The 20,296-nt window shown below is 47.0% G+C and overlaps 1 protein-coding gene across 1 annotated transcript in view; it reads right to left on the bottom strand.

Annotated features, from left to right (window-relative positions):
- Positions 1-373: 373 nt before the first annotated feature.
- LOC141164495 (ganglioside GM2 activator-like) overlaps positions 374-20,296 on the bottom strand; it is a 68,147-nt gene continuing 48,224 nt past the window's right edge. Inside the window, exons 3-4 of the mRNA XM_073649825.1 lie at positions 8,013-8,195; positions 374-2,927 (exon numbers count right to left, since the gene is read on the bottom strand). Coding sequence (XP_073505926.1) covers positions 2,766-2,927; positions 8,013-8,195 — 345 coding nt within the window. The 3' untranslated portion in view covers positions 374-2,765. The remainder of the gene's footprint in view (positions 2,928-8,012; positions 8,196-20,296) is intronic.

The following is a 20,296-nucleotide window of genomic DNA, read 5'->3' as shown; positions in this document are numbered from 1 at the left end:
AGGGATGCCCAATTAGGATTTTGCTATGCCATTTGTGTCCGCCGATGCTTCCTGTGTCTATTATTGTCTGCAGCGTTGATTTCACTTCGCTGCAGTCAATCAATGAGCTCAGTGGCTTGTAAAGTCTACTTGGCGCTAGCCGCAGAGCTCAGCTAATGGCTGCAGAGCTTTCAACGTGACGTTAATGCTGCAAATAAAACAAGAAGCAGCGGCAAAGGCTCAGAGCTGGACCTGGGAAGGGTGAGTAAAGCACTGTTTTTTTCCGAAACCTGAAAACACCTTTAAAGTCACTGCAGTTCCTCCCTAATATATCATAGGACAATGTAAGACATTTGGTTTTTAGGCTTAATGATTCATTGAAGGACAAACTGAGTCATGTAAGGATATTTTATTAACATTTGTCATTATCATGTGACATCATTAATTATTAGTATTCATAAAAGCAAAAATCCATTTACATCTTATACAGCCAAGGCACATGTGAGTCTTCCAGAGACAGAGCTTCAGAGCAGGAAATCAGCTGCAGACGTTAAGCAGGACACAGACAGTCACTCTGCCACTTTTTTATGTGGCCAAAATGGTCAAGGTCCGGTGAGACATCAAACCCCAACATCATTTACTAACAATTTCAAGTTTTCTTAAAAAGATGGATGGGGACGGCGGGTAGCATAAAATAATAAAAGACACAGACACAGAGACCCTGATTCTAGCGATGTGTCACTTACTCGGCTGATCACTGTAATTTAGATAAAATCACTGTTTTAACAGCAGGAGATTAGGACTAGTAAACCTGCTGCAAGGTAGTCCGACCATGCCCCTCACCACTGATTGGCAGATTTCTGCCTATGCACAGTAATGTGCCAATCAGTGGTGTGGGCGGGGTTATACAGAGCTCAGCATTCAGAGAACTGCTAGATCTGCAGCAGAGAAAACAGTTTTTAATCAAAACTGCAGCAAACAGCCCAGTAAGCGATACATCGTTGGAATCAGGGTCTCTGCCCCTACATCATGCTACTTTCAAATAAGGTAGTAAAAACCCGGTGACAGATTCCCTTTAAATTCATGTAATTGAAGCTAAAGATCATTTTTTACAAATAGATTTCATAAAAATGTTTGCACCTTTTGCCTTCTATAGCTGACTGCAGAATGAGTTCACTGAGAACCTGTTAGTGAGCTCATGCCGATGGCCTGACAGTGAGGTCGTAACTCTTTCATCTATCTTTTTCTGAGCTCCTCTCAGCTGATTTCTGACTACAGATCACACCAAAGTTGACTATGAAGAGACACAAAGAGCCATAAAAAGCCAAAAATTTTAATGATACTCAATTGTAAAAATATTTTATTTTAGCCCAAAATACATGCATTTAAGAAAAAATAAATAGTCCCCAACAATAGACAGACCCTTTAAAGAGTAATTAAAGAGGGTCCTTAAAGGGTTATTCCCCATCTTCATAAACAGATATTGTCAGATTTTGCTTGCAAATACAAGCAATTTTGCAATTGACAATTCATTAAAATTTTCAGCTGTTTGAGATATTATCGCTTTTTCTTTTGTTTACAGCTCGTTGCCTTGGAGACCGACCAATCATGGCTAGACAACAGAACGTGTGCAGTGCTTACAAGCTCTTTTCTGTAGAGTTTGTAAGCAGTGTTTTGGATTTGGCCAAGATCCTTAGAGTGGACCATTACTTCCTAGACCCAGCCATCTTCAGTGCAGAGCTTAAAAGCTAGATAGCAGCGGTGGTCGGTCTCCTAGGCAACCAGCTGTAAACTAAAGAAAAGTGTTAATATCTCAAGAACGGCTTAAAATTTTAATAAGCAGTAAATTGCAAATGTGCTTATATTTATATGCAGTATCCGGACAATATGAGGATGGGAATAACCCTTTAACCCATTCAGGGCAGTAAATAATAATGAACGACAGCCTCTGTAGAAGCTGTCATGGCAGCTATATTAGCAAATGTGACCAAGTAATGACCGAAAAAGACATCTTAGGCTATAACCACCTGTATAATCTAAAAAAGACAGTGATTTGTGATTTATTATTACCTATACTCCGTATTAGTCTATTTATTGCTGTATTTAATCTCCCTTTTTACAGATTTTTCCCATAGAAGGATCCAGATCCTTACTTGTTACATAATAAAAACTCTTAGGCTATGTTCACACATCATGGTTCTTTTGGCGTCAATTTTCTGCAGCAAAACCAGATCTTCAAGGGCATTTTGTTCAGGATTTTTCTTCCAATTTTGGTGCTTTTTTATGCGTTTTTTCAGTGTCTCTTTTTATGCATGTACATAAAGTTCAGTTAAAAAAAAAAGAGCCCCATTCTTTTTTGGCATCAAAAACGCTGGAAAAATGCTGATACAAATTTTGATGCGTTTTTTTCACCACCCATTACTTCCTATGGGTGAAAGAAGTGACATGCTCTATTTTCCCCAAAAAAACATGCAAAGCACAAAATCCTTGACAAAAAAAACCCATGATGTGTGAACAGAGAATTCTGGTTTCTCCTAGACTTTGCTGGTACTGCAAAAGGCAGCTGAAAATTTGCATAAAAAACTGCATCAAAAAACGCTGGAAAAAAACACGATGTGTGAACATAGTCTTACAGTGATAAAACATCACGTTAATATTTTATCTAAAAGCGTTAAGAGACGTTACACACATCTAGAAGTAGAAGGACGCGGTTTCTTAGGGCTTGGCACATCCCATTGCTCCATGTGTAGGGTGCCAGGAAAGGTATAAAGTGTCCCCAAATTCCATCAGAGATAAGAGCCGGCTAGAGAAAAAGTGAGCTGGGCACAACCGATCTCCTGGTCTCTGTGGCTAACGACAATTTTTGTGCGGTAATTGCCGTGGGTGAACCAGGACGGGATAGAAAGACTTGGGATTTCAAAGCTGGTGACAGGAAGATAGTAGGCCCCCTGGAAAATAAGGAGAAAATAGAATTAAATGCTACATTATTGCAAGACGATATAGATTGGGCTCTGTTCACATCATCTGGTGCAAATGTTTGACGTCAATACGGTCGCTTCCTCCAGTGACATTAAGCATGATTGTGTCACCTTCCATGAATGTTTAATTCTTTTACCTGGTGTAAATGCTGCTGTTCTCCTGAATCTGGCGATGTTTTACTTTTGTTCCTGCTCCTCTCCGTTCCTGAGATATGGACCCTTCTTCCCTATATATAAATCTAGGGGGTGGGGGGTTGTCAACTGGGCGTGGTCCTTAAGTTCACGCCCATGAGGAACAGCTGGAAGCCACAGCCACAAGGATTATCGTAATATGTATTCTTTACAGTAGCTGCTAATCAAAACCGTAGAATTTGTTACACCCACTGGTGGCACATGTGGATTAGTGGACCCACTGTGCCACAGGGCCGGGTCTGTCTAGGTAGGGGCTTAGCTAAGCAGCTACCTGGTGTTCACTGCAGCTCTAGATGGTGAAGAAAGGCTGAGCTGCAGGTAGCCACCAGGTACCACTCCTAGGCAGTCCCTGCTACTGCAGAAGATGACCCCAGGGGTCAGGTTAGCTGACACAGACTAGGGCTCCGTTCAAACTAATAGGTTCAATTTACGATCACTGCAGGGCGGTTACTGACACGAAGATTCACATAGGGAAACATTCTGATACTGGCCACACCAGGACCAGGTGACTTCGGGAACAGGACTGGCCACACCAGGACCAGGCGACTTCAGGAACAGGACTGGCCACACCAGGACCAGGCGACTTCGGGAACAGGACTGGCTGCACCAGAACCAGGCGACTTCAGGAACAGGACTGGCTGCACCAGAACCAGGCGACTTCAGGAACAGGACTGGCCGCACCAGGACCAGAGGACAATGTTCAGGAACTGGCCACACTGTGCCCAGGGGACAATGTTTAGGCACTGGCCGCTCAGGGACCAGGGGACTTCGGGACAGGACTGGCTGCACCAGGACCAGGAGACAATGTTCAGGCACTGGCCGCTCCGGGACCAGGGGACTTCGGCGATGGGACTGGAAGCACCAGGACCAGGGGACAATGTCAAGGCACTGGTCGCTTTGGGACCAGGGGACTTCGGGAACAGGACTGGCAGGACCAGGGGACAATGTTCAGGTACACGGACCAGGGATTTAGGTTAAGTGCATTAGCCACACAAGGACCAGGGGTTCAGGTTCAGGAGACTGGCCACACATGTACCGGAGGAACTAACAACTCACTAGTAGGGGAGACTACATACTATTGAAAGCTGTAGCTTCGTCGTCTCCCTAAGAGAGAGAGAGTCTTTTCTACAGGATGACTCCCAGCAATAGGCTGAGAGCCATCCAGCAGGTCAGATCATTATGCTACATGCCTCTCAGCAACAGGCTGAGGACATTTACCATATGCGCGTGCTGCCCGTTTAACAGCAGGAAGCGCGAGCACTAGAAGTGCCACCGAGATACAGTACAGAGCAGGAAGCAGGTAACGCGCCGGGGACCAAGCTGTGGGGCCAGGGGCAGTGAGTAAGCCGGCATCCCTGCATGGAGGGAGAAGGGTACTCCATGCAGGGGCGCCGGCCATTGCGCTACAGAATTTACTGCTAAAGTTAATATTGAGCAGAATTGCTGTTGGTTTGGGGCTTCCTCAATAGTTCTTGTTTTTTATGTGGCCCATTGGGAAAATTAATTGGCCATCCTTACGTGGAACATATGCAGTAGTTTATCACTTCACTCGCCCCACTCAGAGGTGAATGACAGGTGACTGCTAAGTACTGGATACACAGAGGCCTATCAGTCGCTGTGAGGAGGACAGGAAGAGGCAGGGAATGGGGTCTTCATGAATGCACCAGACCCACAATTATGTGTCCCATATATTTTTGGATCGCTCCGATCAATCAAATATTTTTGCTAACAGGAAAGTGGAGTTGAGCCTATACTAGTTTGCCCTTTTAGCAGTGGCATAACGTGGGTGAGGGCCACAGGGGCAATTGCCTTAGGCGCAAATAAAGGCTGTGAAGCCACTATCGCCAAAGACCCTGCACAATGTACATGTCGCAGATTTCTGACCAGGTGCCCGCGGATCTCGGGGCAGGCGCCACATTGAACTGTATTGACGTACAGTAGTATTGTTGGATCCTGTGGTAGAGGAGGGAACCATCGTCACCATCCCCATCACTCTCCATCCTGTAATCCGCACACTGCTGTCAGTGTCCTGCTGCCGGCAGCACAATGACATTACCGCATTACACCGCCCGCGGTGACCCCCACTATAGCTTCAATTAGGTGACCATAAGTTTTTTTTGTGTGGGGGCAACAAAAGGGGCATTAATACTGTCTAAATGAGACACTCAGGGGGCTATTTGTTTTAAGAGACGACAATGTGGCCCTTTGTGAAAAATAATTGACTGAACAGAGGAAATGTGTGATAAGAATGTACTGATGATGGATGATGGAGGGATCCAGCTCACGGGCAAACAGGGGTTCATTATACAGGTGAAAATAGCACAAAGGATTAAGGGTAAAATCTTCATGTCAGCAAAAGCATCTACAAGCTTCAGGCGTCTCTGCACCCGATGATAGATAGAGGGATGTAGAATAGATGATATATAGATAGATATTAGATAGATAATAGATAAATAGATAGATAATAGCTAGATATTAGATAATATATAGATATTAGATCGATAATAGATAGATATTAGAAAGATAATGTAGATACAGTGGTGGCCAAAAGTATTGGCACCCCTGCAATTCTGTCAGATAATACTCAGTTTCTTCTTGAAAATGATTGCAATCACAAATTCTTTGGTATTATTCTCTTCATTTAATTTGTCTTCAATGAAAAAACACAAAAAGAATTGTCCTAAAGCCAAATTGGATATAATTCCACAGCAAACCTAAAAAAGGGGGTGGACAAAAGTATTGGCACTGTTTGAAAATTCATGTGATGCTTCTCTAATTCGTGTAATTAACAGCACCTGTAACTTACCTGTGGCACCTAACAGGTGTTGGCAATAACTAAATCACACTTGCAGCCAGTTAACATGGATTAAAGTTGACTCAACCTCTGTCCTGCGTCCTTGTGTGTACCACATTGAGCTTGGAGAAAAGAAAGAAGACCAAAGAACTGTCTGAGGACTTGAGAAACCAAATTGTGAGGAAGCATGAGCAATCTCAAGGCTACAAGTCCATCTCCAAAGACCTGAATGTCCCTGTGTCTTCCGTGCGCAGTGTCATCAAGAAGTTTAAAGCCCATGGCACTGTGGCTAACCTCCCTAGATGTGGACGGAAAAGAAAAATTGACGAGAGATTTCAACGCAAGATTGTGCAGATGGTGGATAAAGAACCTCGACTAACATCCAAACAAGTTCAATCTGCCCTGCAGTCCGAGGGTACGACAGTGTCAACCCGTACTATCCGTCAGCATCTGAATGAAAAGGGACTGTATGGTAGGATACCCAGGAAGACCCCACTTCTTACCCCGAGACATAAAAAAGCCAGGCTGGAGTTTGCCAAAACTTACCTGAGAAAGCCTAAAACGTTTTGGAAGAATGTTCTCTGGTCAGATGAGACAAAAGTAGAGCTTTTTTGGCAAAAAGCATCAACATAGAGTGTACAGGAAAAAAAAAGAGGCATTCAAAGAAAAGAACACGGTCCCTACAGTCAAACATGGCGGAGGTTCCCTGATGTTTTGGGGTTGCTTTGCTGCCTCTGGTACTGGACTGCTTGACCGTGTGCATGGCATTATGAAGTCTGAAGACTACCAACAAATTTTGCAGCATAATGTAGGTCCCAGTGTGAGAAAGCTGGGTCTCCCTCAGAGGTCATGGGTCTTCCAGCAGGACAATGACCCAAAACACTTCCAAAAGCACTATAAAATGGTTTGTGAGAAAGCACTGGAGACTTCTAAGGTGGCCAGCAATGAGTCCAGACCTGAATCCCATAGAACACCTGTGGAGAGATCTCAAAATGGCAGTTTGGAGAAGGCACCCTTCAAATATCAGGGACCTGGAGCAGTTTGCCAAAGAAGAATGGTCTACAATTCCAGCAGAGCATTGTAAGAAACTCATTGATGGTTACCGGAAGCGGTTGTTCGCAGTTATTTTGGCTAAAGGTTGTGCAACCAAGTATTAGGCTGAGGGTGCCAATACTTTTGTCTGGCCCATTTTTGGAGTTTTGTGTGAAATGATCAATGATTTGATTTTTTGCTTCATTCTCTTTTGTGTTTTTTCCTTGCAAGCAAATTAAATGAAGAGAATAATACCAAAGAATTTGTGATTGCAATCATTTTCAGGAAGAAACTGAGTATTATCTGACAGAATTGCAGGGGTGCCAATACTTTTGGCCACCACTATAGATATTAGATAATATATAGATAATAGATTATGTAGATAGATATTAGATAGATATTAGATAGATAATGTAGATAGATATTAGATAGATAATAGCTAGATATTAGCTAATATATAGATACTAGATGGTGGCCCGATTCTAACGCATCGGGTATTCTAGAATATATATGCGGCCGACCGGGCGCAATCAGCAGAGCGGTGTTTAAATTTGGCGCCAAAATCGCTGACTGGTCGCGGCCGCAACCAATCAGTGAATTGTATTAGTGAGGACCGGGGAGCGCCGCTGCCTGTGCGGGTACTTCCGCTGCGAGCAGCCGGGAGATGAGCGGCTGCTCGCAGCAGAAGTATCCCGACCGGCGGCGCCGCTGCCCGGTCCTCCCTTCACACTTGCCGTCGGGAGATCAGCGGCCCTAGCCACTGATCTCCCGACTGTAGCCGCATGGAGGTCAGCGGCGCCGCCGGTCGGGGTGCTTATGCTGCGAGCAGCCGGGAGATGACCAGCTAGCGCCGGTCATCTCCCGGCTGCATCGTCGCTGACTTCCGTGCGGCAGATGAGCCGCTAATGGCCGCCATCTTTATCTGATAGATAACAGATATATAATGCAATGTAATTCCTGCCATACCTGTAAGTATATGATGCCAGTGATGTATATGGAGCATATAGCTGTGTATAGCTGCCGCTCCTGGCACTCACCTCTTTAAACGGGCAGTGGCACGGCAGGCCGTATGTGTGCAGCGGTTCGGGACATGGCAGTCCTGGTGGAATTAAAACATCCAGAACATCACAGAAATCATCATAGACGCAGCTTCCCACATCATCCAAGCAGGGAATCTTCAACCACTCGCCCATTATCTCTTTCTCCGCTGTAACCACCACCTATGGGAAGAATGAAAAACAGGAATGTCTATGTCTGACACACAGAGAATGGTCTCATCTGGTGGTCAGGATGTGAGAAGGGGAAGCTGTGCGGCACTTGTGCCACTGAGTAATGTCCTGAGCTCTCACAGCGGTTACAATCTTCCTCCAGGGACAGCACCCCACCAGATAGTATCACTGTTTGGGATATCCAGTGGTGGTCAGCCCTGGTGTTTAGAAGGAGTAGGACACTCTTGCTGTCACTGCTAAGGGGTCAAGTAGCTTTGATAGTAAGGGATGGATGGGTAAATCCCTGACATGAAGTCACACATACATGCTGTGCACACAACAGGTCCTGTATTCCCTCCCGGAGAGGCAACAGGCTTTGTGGTTACACTGAAATGTGCACTTTCAGCAGTGAGCTACAGTAATACAGAGAGTTGTAACTCCTCTATCTGTCATTTACTGAACTCTTCTGAGCTGATTCATGATCACATGAATGTTCAGCCAAGCCCCAGAGCACTATACTCCGGTCTCCATTTAGCCCAGCCCCAGAGCACTATACTCCGGTCTCAATTTGGCCCAGCCCCAGAGCACTATACTCCGGTCTCAATTTGGCCCAGCCACAGAGCACTATACTCCGGTCTCAATTTGGCCCAGCCACAGAGCACTATACTCCGGTCTCCATTTAGCCAAGCCCCAGAGCACTATACGCTGGTCTCAATTTGGCCCAGCCACAGAGCACTATACTCCGGTCTCAATTTAGCCCAGCCCCAGAGCACTATACTCCGGTCTCAATTTGGCCCAGGCCCAGAGCACTATACTCCGGTCTTGATTTGGCCCAGCCCCAGAGCACTATACTCCGGTCTCAATTTGGCCCAGCCCCAGAGCACTATACGCTGGTCTCCATTTAGCCCAGCCACCGAGCACTATACTCCGGTCTCCATTTAGCCAAGCCCCAGAGCACTATACACTTGTCTCAATTTGGCCCAGCCCCAGAGCACTATACTCCGGTCTCAATTTGGCCCAGGCCCAGAGCACTATACTCTGGTCTTGATTTGGCCCAGCCCCAGAGCACTATACTCCGGTGTCTATTTAGCCCAGCCCCAGAGCACTATACTCCGGTCTCGATTTGGCCCAGCCCCAGAGCACTATACGCCGGTCTCAATTTGGCCCAGCCCCAGAGCACTATACGCCGGTCTCTATTTAGCCCAGCCCCAGAGCACTATACGCCGGTCTCAATTTGGCCCAGCCCCAGAGCACTATACTCTGGTGTCTATTTAGCCCAGCCCCAGAGCACTATACGCCGGTCTCAATTTGGCCCAGCCCCAGAGCACTATACTCTGGTGTCTATTTAGCCCAGCCCCAGAGCACTATACGCCGGTCTCAATTTGGCCCACCCCCAGAGCACTATACGCCGGTCTCAATTTGGCCCAGCCCCAGAGCACTATACGCCGGTCTCAATTTGGCCCAGCCCCAGAGGACTATACTCCGGTGTCTATTTAGCCCAGCCCCAGAGCACAATACTCGGGTCTCTATTTAGCCCAGCCCCAGAGCACTATACTCCGGTCTCTATTTAGCCCAGCCCCAGAGCACTATACACCGGTCTCAATTTGGCCCAGCCCCAGAGCACTATACGCTGGTCTCCATTTAGCCCAGCCCCAGAGCACTATACGCCGGTCTCAATTTGGCCCAGCCCCAGAGGAATATACTCCGGTGTCTATTTAGCCCAGCCCCAGAGCACAATACTCGGGTCTCTATTTAGCCCAGCCCCAGAGCACTATACTCCGGTCTCTATTTAGCCCAGCCCCAGAGCACTATACACTGGTCTCAATTTGGCCCAGCCCCAGAGCACTATACTCTGGTCTCCATTTACCCCAGCCCCAGAGCACTATACACCGGTCTCAATTTGGCCCAGCCCCAGAGCACTATACTCTGGTCTCCATTAAGCCCAGCCCCAGAGCACAATACTCGGGTCTCTATTTAGCCCAGCCCCAGAGGACTATACTCCGGTGTCTATTTAGCCCAGCCCCAGAGCACTATACTCCGGTCTCTATTTAGCCCAGCCCCAGAGCACTATACTCCGCTCTATTTAGCCCAGCCCCAGAGCACTATACGCCGGTCTCAATTTGGCCCACCCCCAGAGCACTATACGCCGGTCTCAATTTGGCCCAGCCCCAGAGCACTATACTCTGGTCTCCATTTATCCCAGCCCCTTGAGCACTATACGCTGGTCTCCATTTAGCCCAGCCCCAGAGCACTATAAGCCGGTCTCAATTTGGCCCAGCCCCAGACGACTATACTCCGGTGTCTATTTAGCCTAGCCCCAGAGCACTATACTCCGGTGTCTATTTAGCCCAGCCCCAGAGCACTATACGCTGGTCTCAATTTGGCCCACCCCCAGAGCACTATACGCCGGTCTCAATTTTGCCCAGCCCCAGAGCACTATACTCCGGTGTCTATTTATCCCATCCCCAGATCACTATACTCTGGTCTCAATTTTGCCCAGCCCCAGATCACTATACTCCGGTGTCTATTTATCCCATCCCCAGATCACTATACTCTGGTCTCCATTTATCCCAGCCCCAGATCACTATACTCCGGTGTCTATTTAGCCCAGCCCTAGATCACTATACGCTGGTCGCGATTTGGCCCAGCCCCAGATCACTATACTCTGGTCTCGATTTGGCCCAGCCCCAGAGCACTATACTCCGGTCTCGATTTGGCCCAGCCCCAGAGCACTATACGCCGGTCTCGATTTGGCCCAGCCCCAGAGCACTATACGCTGGTCGCGATTTGGCCCAGCCCCAGAGCACTATACGCTGGTCTCAATTTTGCCCAGCCCCAGAGCACTATACTCCGGTGTCTATTTATCCCATCCCCAGATCACTATACTCTGGTCTCCATTTATCCCAGCCCCAGATCACTATACTCCGGTGTCTATTTAGCCCAGCCCTAGATCACTATACGCTGGTCGCGATTTGGCCCAGCCCCAGATCACTATACTCTGGTCTCGATTTGGCCCAGCCCCAGAGCACTATACTCCGGTCTCGATTTGGCCCAGCCCCAGAGCACTATACGCCGGTCTCGATTTGGCCCAGCCCCAGAGCACTATACGCTGGTTGCGATTTGGCCCAGCCCCAGAGCACTATACTCCGGTCTCGATTTGGCCCAGCCCCAGAGCACTATACTCCGGTCTCGATTTGGCCCAGCCCCAGAGCACTATACTCTGATTTCAATTTGGCCCCAGAACACTATTTTGCGGTCTCGATTCGGCTCGGAGCACTACGCTCAGGGCTGTCTGATCATCGGTGCACTTTCCACTGCATCATAACCACTTCATGGTGGCATGCACAGAACACGTGTACATCCAGCAGAGGTTCTGGCACCAAGTTCCCTTTATATAAGGTTTAATTTTCTCTGCCTCACATCCGCCACAACTCGCTTGTTCCCTTTCAATTCCTGCACATGACAAACCTCCACAACAGAAGTTCCCATGATCACAGGATCATATGACATGTGCATTGTTAAAACATATTTGCTTATCCAAGAGGAAAGACTTGGATAAAACAATAATTCTTTGGAAATTGCTTTTTAAGCAATTCTTTAAAGCTGATCAAATAAAGCATGTACTCCGGCACTTAAGACTTATATATAATCCATGAAGTGTTTAAACAGTCCGCTCTACTTATCTTAAGAGCATAAGGGAACAAACAAGAAAAGAAGGAAGAAAAACTGTGATCAAATACCGTTTATGACTTTCCCTGTAAATAACAGTGGACCACGGAGGGCTAAAAAAATGCATTAATGTGAATGGAGCCTATTAATGGAAAGCATGATAACTCCCCTGGGCAAGCAATGTGATCAGTATGGATATGCACGAAAATGGCTCATTTTTAGAATGAAGGGGACGGATGGGGTGCTGGATGTAGCTGGCATCTGGCCATACTGCACAGGCATCATGTAAATGTAGAATCTAATGCAAAATATCCAAACCAGTTTCTCTGACTCCCAAATGTGTTGAAGAAAATGATCTATTTGGGCTGAAAAGCTTAAGGAGATCCTAAAAAAGCAGCTTTTCCTGCTTTTTGACAGCAGCATGATGTAGGGACAGAGACTCTGATTCCGGCGATATGTCACTTACTAGGTTGAGTTTTGTTGATTCAATACAATCACTGTTTTATCAGCAGGAGATTATCAGAGGAGGACTAGGGGTCTCCTGCCTCCTGGTCCAACCCCGCCCCCATCACTGATTAGCAGCTTTCTGTTTATGCACAGTGTACACAGAAATCTGTCAATCAGTGGTGTGGGCGGGGTTATCCAGGGCTCAGCATTTAGAGCTCTGCCAGAGAAAAGTGTGATTCTATCACAATTGCTGAACCAAGTAAGTAATACATCACAGGAATCAGGGTCTCTCTCTCTACATCACGCTGCTGTCAGATTACATAGCAAAAAACTGCTGACAGATTCTGACAAAATACTGTGCCAGCAGCCACCACTAGGGGGAACTGACTCATTATTTATCATAAAGGGGTTTTAAATGATAAAATACTGTTTGCCAGCAGCCACCACTAGGGGGAGCTTACTGAATATTTATCATGCAGGGGTATTGAATTGATGCTTGCTGGAGGGCAGTGACAGCTGTCCACATCGATGCTCCGCAGGCCTGATGTTTGCACTCTCTAATGCCAGTATATGGGGCAGCTTTGGATACAGTACAGGGACACTGAAGATGTCCGTACTCCAGCGATCCCGGACAGCCCCAGTGCAAGATCTGTTGGATAGAGCTTGTAAGCGCTGCGCGATGTTCGACCACCTAACCTAAGCAATAAGCAGTAAATTGCAAAATGAATAATCGTCCCGTCCTTGAGAACAGGGAGCTTGTTTTTACAAGCACTCACAATTTTTCCCACATAAGAACATGGGCGTAACCCTTCAATGTGGTTTTCTGGCAAAACACAGGTCTAAAAAGCCAAACCAGGCATAGCCGCATGAATGATATATAGCTGGGCTGTGCTCCCGGATCACTGTGCAGAGATATACGAGATCAAATCTCCGGCAGAACATTGTCTGATATCAGCGGCTAAATGTTTATCTGTCCATCAAGTAAGTGTCTGACAGACGATAGACCTTACACTAATGTGTAGATTATCTTAACGCTGTTTTACCCTTTATTAAAAAAAAAAAAAAGCTGAAAACCCCAAAGAGAAATATCAAACCATAATCAGAAGGGGAAGGCAAAATAGGCAGCTGCCTGGGGCACATTAGGTGAAGGAGGGGATTTAAATATTTCTGTACATGTATGGGGTGGGTTGAAAATGGCCTAGGTCAGCTTAAAGGCAACCATACATATAAGATAAATATGGGCCAATGAATGGTCATTCATCAGTGGAACAATACCCATCTCAGAACACATCGGCCATGTTGGATTTTTTCAGCCAGTGATTATGGTTGGCCGAAAAAAATCAACATGGCCGATCAGTCTTTTGATTGATAATGAACGTTTATCAGTCGGTCATCGGTCAAAACAATTATTTATTTCACCGACACCGATTATCCATCATTTGTTATGATCGAAATCGTCCATTTCAGCCAACTTTTCTCTGATGTGAGTGGGGTAATAAGAAAGCTTGTCCCGTCCCTGGGTCAGGCAGCATCTCCTTATACATGTTTGCCATTATTACCTTTTCATTACCCAGTTTTCATGTGGGTGACGCCATTTTCCCTCATAATCCCACAAAATTTATTGAGGACCAGTTATCTTGTGTGCGCAGCGCTGTGGAGTATGTCAGCGCTACATAGATAGCAGGTAATAAATCCAGGGTAAAGGTCTGTGCTACGTCTAGGAGCAGTCAAATGTTTCCCTCATGTGACCTTCATAGGTTTACTGCTTAGGGCAAGGATCAGAGTAATGACTCCTGGACTGTGCACTCTTCTCTATTTTTCACAATTTTTGTGCATCTTTCCCCAGTTTTCACTATTATACTGTACCCCTCTCTATTTTCACTATTATGCTTTACCCTTCTTTATGCTCACTATTAGGCTATGTTCACATATCATGGGGGTTTTTTTGCGTCACTTTTCTGCAGTAAAACCTGATCTTCAAGGGAATTTTGTTCAGGATTTTTCTTGCAGTTTTTGTGCTTTTTTTATTTGATTTTTTGACTTTGCTGGTACTGCAAAAGGCAGCTTAAAATTTGCATAAAAAACTGCAACAAAAAACGATGAAAAAAACATTATGTGTGAACATAGCCTTAAGTTTCGCTCACATCTGCATATAAATCTGGCGAGTGAAATGCGAGAAAAAAATCGTATTGCACTTGCGCCAATGTTATTCAATGAGGCAGTGATCATCTGCGAGTTTCTCAGCTGGAATTGGGCTCAGAAAAAAAAAAAAAAAAAATCACAGCATGCTGCATATGGCCGCGTAAAACGGCCAAGACCTGCCAATGCAAGTCAATGGGCACGACAGAAAAATTGCACGGCACACGGACCATACGTGTGTTTTCTGATTTTTATGAACACATCTCAAAGGAAATCCAATATCTCATCAGCCGCGTACAGAAAATTCCCAGCCCGAATCATCAGAATAGAATAGATAGAAATATGTCAGTGAGCTATATAATTAGTGCAGTGCATGTGTAGTACATGTATTTAGCTAACAAATAAATACATAAAAAAAATGGTGTGGGGGTCCCACCTATTTTTAATAACCAGCTAGGGGAAAGCAGACAGCTGCGGGCTTATATTATCAGACTGGGAAGGACCAGATAACCATGGAGCTTCCCAGCCTATTAATACCAGCTCACAGCTGTCTGTTTAGCCTCCACTGGTTATCAAAAAAGGGGACCCTAAAAGAAAAATTGACGTGGGGTCCCCCCTATTTTTAATAACCAGCAACATTTCTGGGGCGGCTGAGGGCTTGTATTTTTAGGCTGGGAAGGGGACAATATCCATAGCCCTTCTCAGCCTATTAATATCAGCCCGCAGCAGTCTGCTTTCCCTTAGCTGGTTATTAAAAATATGGGGGGACTGCACGCCATTTTTTACATTTATTTATTAGCTAAATACATGTACAGTAAACTACACAAGCACTACACTAATTATGTACAGTATCTCACGGAAATCTTTCTATCTAATCTATCTATCTATATTGTAGGGGTTTTACTCACTTGGGTGCAACGGGAGGAAAACAGGGAGCATGTTCCTTTTAAGAGTCCATCTCGGTTTATTGCTTCATAAATCAACAAGCAAGAAAAAGAAAACAAACAGCCTTTAGTTCAGACAAACAAAGTAAAATGTCCATAGAAGGTCTCTGCTTAGTCAGTCCTGTGGGCACACAGGCTGCGTAACGTCCAGTATCCTGGCTCGGTCTGTAGACAACCACACACAGGAGTACTTCTCCCTCCAAACACACAGACCATGTGACAAACAACAGCCTCCAGTATATAAGCTGTTAACCACACCCAGAGGTGAGGTATGTGGGTTGCTAGACCTGCCTAACTCTAAACAGCAACCCGTAACCCAGTCCTACGTGCACCAATTAGTCCTCTTACTGCGTGCGTGCACTAGAGAAAATACACCGGGTTACATCACAGAGACCAGCCGTCTCTGTGATACATACCTCCCATCGACTACGCGACCATTAGCCACCTTACATACCTCCCCCCTCTGCCTAAAGCCGCGGAGCTTGGCACTACCAGACAGCGGATTCTCGAGAGGGCATCTTCATTGCCATGAAACTTCCCTGCTCTATGTTCTACATGGAAGTTGAAGTCCTACAGGGCTAAAAACCAGCGTGTGATCCTGGCATTTTTTCTCTTTGTTTCCCTCATTCATCTGAGTGGGGTATGGTCGGATACTAATCTAAATTTTCGACCTAACAGGTAGTACCGTAACGTGTCCACCACCCACTTTATGGCCAAGCACTCCTTCTCTATGACCGAATAATTTTTCTTGCAGGAGGACAGCTTTCTACTCAGGTAGAGGACAGGGTGCTCCTCCTCATGTATCGCCTGGGAAAGGACTGCTCCTAAACCGACATCTGAGGCATCTGTCTGGAGTATAAACTCTTTCTTGAAGTCGGAGGCAACCAGGACTGGTTGCCTACACAGAGCCACTTTCATCTTTTGAAAGGCCGTCTCCGCCTCTGCAGTCAACTTGGCCATGGCTGATTTTGTCCCCTTAAGGAGGTCAGTCAGGGGTGCGGCCATCATGGCGAAGTTTGGAATGAACCTCCTGTAGTATCCCACAATCCCCAGGAAGACTCTAACCTGCTTTTTTGACAATGGTCTTGGCCAGGTTTGAATTGCCTCCATTTTACTGATTTGGGGTTTGATCTTGCCTCTACCAACTATATAACCCAGGTATTTGGCTTCTTCTTTCCCCATGGCACATTTCTTCGGGTTTATTGAAAACCCCGCCTTCCTTAAAGCATCAAACACAGCTTGGACCTTTTCCAGATGACTATCCCAGTCCGGGCTGAAGATATCAATATCATCCAGGTATGCTGCAGCGTATTGCTTATAGGGAGCAAGGATTCGATCCATAGTTCTCTGGAAGGAGGCAGGGGCCCCCAGCAGTCCAAACGGCATCCGGACATACTGGAAGCATCTGTCCGGTGTAGAAAACACAGTCTTCTCTTTGGCTCCTTGTGCCATGGGGATCTGCCAATAGCCCTTAGTCAAAACCAAGGTGGTTATGTACCTTGCTGGCCCAAGTCACTCGATCAGCTCATCGAGGCGTGGCATGGGATATGCATCGAACTTGGAGACCTCATTCAACTTCCGATAGTCGTTGCAGAACCTCCATTCCCCATCGGGCTTTAGGACCAGGACAATCGGGCTCGACCACCCGCTCTTGGATTCCTCAATGACCCCGAGCTTCAGCATACAATCCACCTCTTTGGAGATCAACTCTCGTCGGGCCTAAGGTATGCAAGAAGGCTTCAAATTCACCCGCACATGTGGCTCCGTCAGAACCTTGTGTTCTATGACCCCTGTGCAGCCCGGCAATTCTGAGAACAGATCCCGGTTCTCACTTCTCTTCTACTTCTCTGCTCAGGATCTTGCTATCCCCTATCTCTGTCCACTCCTCCGTCACCTTCTGGCTTGCCCAGCAAGCATGGAGCTTCCACAGCCTCTCTGTCTTGCCAGGGCTTGATGAGGTGGACGAGGTATATCTGGTACGGCTTGCATTGTCCTGGTTGATGAACCTTGTAGTTCACCTCACCAATTTTTTCCACCACCTCATACGGCCCTTGACACTTGGCCAAGAACTTGCTTTCCACCGTAGGAATCAGCACGAGGACTCGGTCTCCCGGATTGAATTGCCTCACTCTGGCTGACAGGTTCTAGACCCAGTCTGAGCTTCTTGTGCCTTGAGGAGATGTTCCTTTACGATGGGCATCACCTTCGCAATCCTTTCCTGCATCAGAGCGATGTGCTCAATGACGCTCCTGTGGGGCGTGACTTCGGCTTCCCAGGTTTCCTTGGCTATATCCAGGAGACCTCGCGGATGTCGGTCATACAGAAGTTCGAATGGCGAGAACCCCGTAGATGCCTGTGGAACCTTTCGGATGGAAAACAACAGATACGGTAGGAGACAGTCCCAGTCTCTACCGTCCTTTTCTATGGCCTTCCTCAGCATACTCTTCAGCGTTTTATTAAACCTTTCCACCAGGACATCTGTCTGAGGATGGTACACTGAAGTTCTCAGTTGGGAGATTTGCAGGATCTTGCATAACTCCCTCATCACCTTACTCATAAAAGGTGCTCCCTTGTCGGTCAGGATCTCCTTTGGTAAACATGTCCGGGAGAAAATGTGGACAAATTCGCGAGCTATACTCTTTGCGGAGGAGTTTCTCAGGGGAATTGCTTCCGGCTAGCGTGTGGATGTTCAGGATGACCAAGATATATGGATGCCACGAGCAAATTTAACCAGGGGGCCGACCAAGTCCATGGCAGTTCTCTTGAAAGACACTTCAATAATGGGCAATGGCACGAGGGGACTTTGAAAGTGAGAGGTGGGGGCAGTTAACTGGCACATAGGGCAAGACCTGCAATACTTTAATATTTCCCCATGACACCTGGGCCAATAGAACGTCTGCATAATCCTTTCCTGTGTTTTTTCCACTGCTAGATGTCCCCCCAAAACATGCAAATGGGCCATGTCCAACACCTTCCGTCTATAGGGACCCGGCACTATTAACTGTTCCACCAGCTCTTCCCTCACTTTTGTGACACGGTACAACAACTCCCCACTCATCATAAAATAGGGAAACCTTGTATCAGCCCTCAGCTCCTGTGCAACCCCATTTATGAAGGTGACATTATTGAAGGCTTCCTTCAGAGTTAGGTCCCTATGTTGGGCAGACCCAAAATTCTCACTGGTCATCCCTAACTCCGGAATGTCAGACTCAGGGGACACTAGCTCCTCATCCCCCACAAGGACACAAAAGGGAAACCTGTCTGACTCTGGGTGTGGTGATACCTCATTTATTTATTTTACTCACTTATATAGCGCCATTAATTCCACAGCGCTTTACAGACATTATGGGCACTGTCCCCATTGGGGCTCACAATCTAAATTCCCTATCAGTATGTCTTTGGAATGTGGGAGGAAACCTCATCAGGGTTAACTGGTTTCCTATCTCAGCCAGCGAACCCGGAACCCTTCCCCCACAGATCCCAAAATAAACAAAAGTCCCGGCCTATAACAATAGAGTGCAACAAGTCCTGAACGACGCTGACCTCGTGGGACTCAGTACTGTGGGCCGTTTCAATGTCCACTCTGGCCATCAGGTAGTCCTTAGCATCCCCATGAATGCATCGTACACCGACTGGATACCCCACCCCCTTTTGGCCCTCCGCTCCCTGCTGGGAACCCCAGTATGGAGTGGGCTGCCTTCCCAAAGAACTTTCAACCCCCTGGTATCTCTCGACCAGTCCGACCAGTTCATCCGCATTCCGGGGATCACCCTGGGCAACCCGAGTCTGTATGGGCCGGTATGGTAGGAAGTGCACAAACCGGTCCATCACCACCTGCTCTACCATCTGCGCAGACATAGATGATTCCGGCTGCAGCCACTTCTGGACCAGGTGCAACAAGTCGAAAATTTGGGAGCGAGGTGGTTTGTCCGAGTGACACACCCAGCGGTGAACCCGCTGCGCCCTTATAGATATTGTCACCCCCAAGCGCACGAGAATCTCGGTTTTTAGCTTGCCATACTCTTTGGTGTCCTGCAAAGCTAAATCATAGTACGTCTTTTGGAGCTCTCCCATCAAGTATGGCGCCAGTACCTCTGCCCACTGCTCTGGCGGAAGTTTCTCCCTCTCAGCGACCCTTTCAAAGGCCTCAACGTCATCCCCCGGGGTCATTTCCTGCAAAGCCCGTCTTACCGCCTTCCGGACATGGGTGTCATCAGCCAGACTTGGGGTTGCAGCGCTCGTCCTGCCCTGAATGGTGGTTGCCAGAAGCTGCATCTGCTGCCGTTGTTCCTGTTAGTGCGGCTGTAACAACAGCCGGTTGGTCTCCTGCTGCTGCGACTGAACCAGGTGTTTCAGCAGGTCCTCCATTTTGTCTGGCGATGCTTGCTGGATTGCGACAGATTTCCTGTAGCAGTCACACGACTCTGCTGGGAACGCTGCCCGCATTCTCCAACAATTGTAGGGGCTTTACTCACTTGGGGGTGACGGGAGGAAAACAGGGAGCATGTTCCTTTAAGAGTCCATGTCGGTTTATTGCTTCATAAACCAACAAGCAAGAAAAAGAAAACAAACAGCCTTTAGTTCAGGCAAACAAAGTAAAGTGTCCTTAGCAAGTCTCTGCTTAGTCAGTTCTGTGAGCACACAGGCTGCGTAACGTCCAGTATCCAGGCTCGGTCTGGAGCCAACCACACACAGGAGGCCTTCTCCCTCCAAACACACAGACCATGTGGCAAACAGCAGCCTCCATTTTATAGGCTGTTAACCAGACCCAGAGGTGAGGTATGTGGGTAGCTGGACCCGCCCAACTCTTCACAGCTACCCGTAACCTGGTCCCAGGTGCACCAATTAGTCCTCTAGAGAAAATACACCGGGTTACATCACAGAGACCAGCCATCTCTGGGATACATACCTCCC

The sequence above is a fragment of the Phyllobates terribilis genome, unplaced genomic scaffold (assembly GCF_046119375.1).
Source record: "Phyllobates terribilis strain yellow unplaced genomic scaffold, ASM4611937v1 Scaffold_10__3_contigs__length_209671492, whole genome shotgun sequence".
Classification (NCBI taxonomy): Eukaryota; Metazoa; Chordata; class Amphibia; order Anura; family Dendrobatidae; genus Phyllobates; species Phyllobates terribilis.
Note: the sequence above shows the minus strand (reverse complement) of the source record. Positions and strands in the feature narration are given on the sequence as shown.